Consider the following 4699-nt stretch of genomic DNA (forward strand, 5'->3'; position numbering starts at 1 on the left):
ATATATATATATATATAGGGCCTTGGGGGTAAACTTAAAATGAAGCAATTTCTCAATTAATTTTAGTGACTTGGGGAGCAACAATGAGACATTCATAAAGATGGGGGCCAGCAGGGGTGGCTGAAGCACCTAGTACAGTAACTCAGTACCTCCTGGGCCTAAAGTGCCTCACTGGGTATTAAATAAGCATGGTCAGCTCCAACAGAGTTAGGTCTGTTTCCAAAAAAAAAAAGATCTTGGGTGTTGAAATGACCAACTCACTGGTCCCAGCTAGATCCTAAAGAATGAAAAAGTTGTTTTTCAAAATTACAAGGAGGAATTCTATGCAACCCTGATGTTTCTGTGAGTTGGTTAACAATACCCCTGTTATAGTACTGGCCTAGCTATTGAACCCATTGGGTCAAAAGAAATATAATTATTGGGTGAGTGATTATTCAGAGAGAACTGACCAGTATAATCTATCTTCCTCACAATACACACTATAAAGGAAGTTCTGTAATATTTATCAAAGCCAGTGTCACAATGAGATAGTAGTAAGGTTTAGCAGTGATGAAGGTGGAACCCTGATGGGGAAGATGAAGAAAAGGGTCAAGTTTTCTTCTTGGTTCATTCTTCCTTCTCACATGAGTCCTGAAAGACCTGGAGGGCAAACTATTAAGGTGTTTAGGAGAAAAGAAGTGAGGATGTCAGATCAGGCTCTGACTACAACTTTATACTTTAAGTTAAAAAGGCCCTGAGGATCCCAAAAGCTCTGTCCAGGGTAGGTGAACAGCCAACGATCTGGAATAGAAATTCAAGCAAAGAATAGAAAGTGCATGCACTGGGAATATTCTCAGTCTTTATAAACCTGTATTGTAAGGTATTCCTTGGGCAATAATAGATTAGGTAAAGATTTGGGAATGGACTATCAAAGTTTATTTACAAATCAAGATTGCCTAGATATGGAAATATAAATTACACTTCAGTTCTACAAGACTGCCAATACTGATATAAAAATTTTTAAATGCAATAAAAAAATTCCAGTAACAAAATAACCTAATTGAAAAGGCGAACTTAAAATAAAAGCAATTGAAAAATGACATCTTATACTAGTCACGAAAATGAGAAAGTATAAATGAAGCATCATTAAGTCAGTGTACATCCTATCTAAATTGGTAAGATATGATTTAAAACTTCAAGAGAAAAAGAAAAATCCATGTGGCAATTTTCCCAATTCCATTTTTTTTTAATTTAGTATTTTTAGTTCTACATTCTTCCTAAAAGTAGTCAATGAATAAACAAATACCACCCAAGTCCCGGTTTCTCTTTAGAATAATATTCAACTTTCTTTAGTTTACATATGAAAGAATAAATAGAAGCATACTGTCGAGGAATGGAAGCATACTGTGTAGCCTAGGCAGATATTAGGCTAGTCAGTACATTTAGGGATTAGTTCTGGGTAACACATGTGAAAACAGACAGTAAGATTCCATCCAAAGGGCCAGGTTTCTGAAACTATCATGTGATAAACATATTTCAAATATAAACTAAAGTTAAGAATATTTTGCCTGAAAGATATAAATAAGAGCAAGGACAAGATGGGAAAAAACAAGAGAGAGCCTCTCTCAGAATTGTAGATGATTACTTAGAAGAGATGTGATGTTGTGAAGCACCTGGCACAGCACCTAGCGTATACATTGAGTATACCATAAAAAAATGAGTCTCCATCATTCTTTAGATGAGGTAGTAGGATTAATACTAACTACAGAAGTTACAGAAACTTTGATTCAGAATGCAAGAAACTGGTAGTAGAGAAAAACAATAATGAACAGAACTGCCTTAGAAAACAGTGAGTTCCCAGCATTAAGAGATATTCAAGATGAGGCTTAAGAACTGATTCTCTGCCAGGGATGCTACAGAAGAAGTAATCCCTGATTTGTGTATGAGTTTGGACCAACTGACAACTAAGGTTCATTCTAACTCCTTACAATATTGAGGTGATCACTAGGAAAATGATCACTGTACTTTTTCCTCTTTCCTCAAGTATGTCACTTAATGTAAACTTATAGGTTATCTTACCTATGAGATTCTTGCTCTCCTTTCATTTTCTCTACTTTTGATAACATATCATCAACTTTAAATGTTTTCCTGGAAGAAACAGATAAACAAAATAATCACTTCTCAACTGGGAAAAACAAACAGATTATACTTTATTGTCACTATAATAGGCAAGTTGGAGATCTGATTTTATTTATAATGAGATAACTTATGGGATGGTTAGCCGTAACGATGAATACTATCGAGACAGTGTATGTTGTAATACAGCAAACAAGCTTTCAAGTCCCATCTCAAATGCTAACTTTTCCACGAAACCTTTTGTAATTATTCCCAAACCAGAGTGATTTTTCCCTACCTATGGCACTTGGTTTACATTTATTTTGACATTTAGTCTCCTAAATGTGAATCTTGCATAAATATTTTATTTCTACTAGATTATTAGCTCCTGAAGGGCAGAGATTTGTTTTCTTCAAGGAAAGCCACATAGTACTTGGCATATTGCCTTATACTTGGTAGGTGTTCAAGCATTTGTTGGACTGAGCCAAACAAATGCAAATTATGTATATTTTGAAACACTCATATTTCCATTAAGTAACCAGACAGATATGGATATTCTATAAAACAAATATGAAGTTAGTAAAACACCCTCAAAGATTAGCAGCAATGGCTAAAGTTAAGTATGTCATTTTAAAGAGATGGTTGTCACCATCATGAAAAAAATTTGAAGTTTAAAGGACATACCCATCAAATCATAACAAAATTATCAGCTTTTAACTTAACAACTTTAAGAGAAAAAAGTAATTTCCAATAAAATAGAAGCTTATATTAAGAATAACCACACCCCTAGCAAGCAATTTAAGAATGAATGGACTCTAAAACAAGCCTCATCTTAGTTCTTAAGATGCTCTACTATATACATTTTCTAGAAGCTAAAAGACTAGACCCATATATGTTAACTGGAAACAAATATTTCTATTTATACTCATATATTTTCTTCAAATTTAGAACTTGGAAAGATTCATGTATTCTTGTAAAATCTGAATTCAGTTATTAGAAATTACTAATATGCTCATTCCTCAAAAACAGCTATTGTACTCAACTACTATAATAAAAATTATCAGTAGAGAAATGTTAATGTAAATGTAGTAAAACACTGATAGGAAGAGCAGAATTGATACAATCTATATTTCAGGTGAATAAATAGCCTCCATTAACAAAAGATCTTTTTTATAAAAAAGCTTCTCTCTTTACCTTTAGAGTTACTGAAAACTTCAATATCAAAGTTTCACCCAATAAAGCATAGTAAGGAGTTCTTTATGAAGGATGGCAGGCAATACATTTTCAATCTCCATAGATAAGAGAGAAGAAAGAAGAAAAATGTAGGATTCTTTTAGGCTAGTTACAAAGAACTTTTCAGTATAAATACTGAAATGTACTACTGAGGAGGGTTGTAAAGTTACTGAAAACTTTTTAGAATAATATGTTTATCTCTGTGTAATGATTAAGAAGAAACCCTGTCTGTAGGAAGAAAAGTTAAGACTGTAGGTCACAAGGTTCACCTCTTCCAACTTTATGGAGTTGTACATAGGAAAACAATATTAACAACCATTTGAATAGATCATACAGGTAACCCAGCATTCCTTAGGAAAAACAAACTGTATAGGAAACTACATAAAAGCAGCCCCACCTCCCAACACAAAGTATTTGTTTCTTTAGAAAGGTATTGCTACTGTAGCTCAGATTTAACAAGGGCAATAGTTATCAAAAGGTCATCATAAAGGAGAATATTCTTAAAATTCAAGAAATTTTTTTGGGGAGGATTCAGAAATAGCTTACATAAAACCTACGAAAATGGATTCAATAAAAGATGCCGTTGTCCTCACCAGTATTTCCACTGTGCCAGTGTAGTGTCAGCCTACAGAATGTGAATACCTCTATGAAGTGCAACTAAAGTAAAAGGCAAGTTTAACAAATATATCAGATTTAATGTTACACCTGCTTATACAACTTCAAAAGGAGTGATAAGTGTACTCCAACAATGAATATTATGTTGTGTAACAGTACAAAAGGAGTTCCAAAAACATTCTGAGCAAAGGTATTGTACTAAAAGCAATTCTGTAAAAGCAGTTACAAAAACATTTGGAACAAAGACCACAATCACTGGGCTGAATTCATCACCTTCCAAATTCACCAACTACTTTGAAAAGGACAGCGCTCATTTGAAGATATTAAGTTGTAGTATAATTTGTTAAAAATCAGTCTTATTGTCCTATATACGCCAGGCATACAACAAAAGAATTAAGTGATTCCTAATGCATTTTTACACGGAAGTAAACTAAATGGAATTTATATGTTTCTTGGCTGGCAAACTGCTTCGAAACTGTCCCAAAGGACAATTTTTTACCTAAGGGGTACTAAATTAAGAAAGTTCATTTCTACTGCCATGCTTTTAAAATTGCCTCCACTCATTAGCAGACAACAGAAATGTATCCCACAATGAGGCAAACAGTCTAATAAACAAATATGATGTATATTTTTTAATCCACTTATGGATTAAACTTAAATTTATTCTGAAAACACTTTATCACTTTAAAATTAAAATTGGGGGCTTCCCTGGCGGCGCAGTGGTTGAGAGTCCGCCTGCCGATGCAGGGGACACAGG

At 33.8% G+C, this 4699-nt stretch overlaps 1 protein-coding gene across 1 annotated transcript in view; it reads right to left on the reverse strand.

Moving 5' to 3' along the window:
• The window catches only part of SUZ12 (SUZ12 polycomb repressive complex 2 subunit), a 42927-nt gene that overhangs the window by 31801 nt on the left and 6427 nt on the right, over positions 1-4699 (reverse strand). The window contains exon 4 of the mRNA XM_007452384.1: positions 2059-2127. Within this exon, the coding sequence (XP_007452446.1) occupies positions 2059-2127 (69 nt within the window). The remainder of the gene's footprint in view (positions 1-2058; positions 2128-4699) is intronic.

This window comes from Lipotes vexillifer, unplaced genomic scaffold, assembly GCF_000442215.2.
Source record: "Lipotes vexillifer unplaced genomic scaffold, Lipotes_vexillifer_v1.1 scaffold216, whole genome shotgun sequence".
NCBI lineage: Eukaryota > Metazoa > Chordata > Mammalia > Artiodactyla > Lipotidae > Lipotes > Lipotes vexillifer.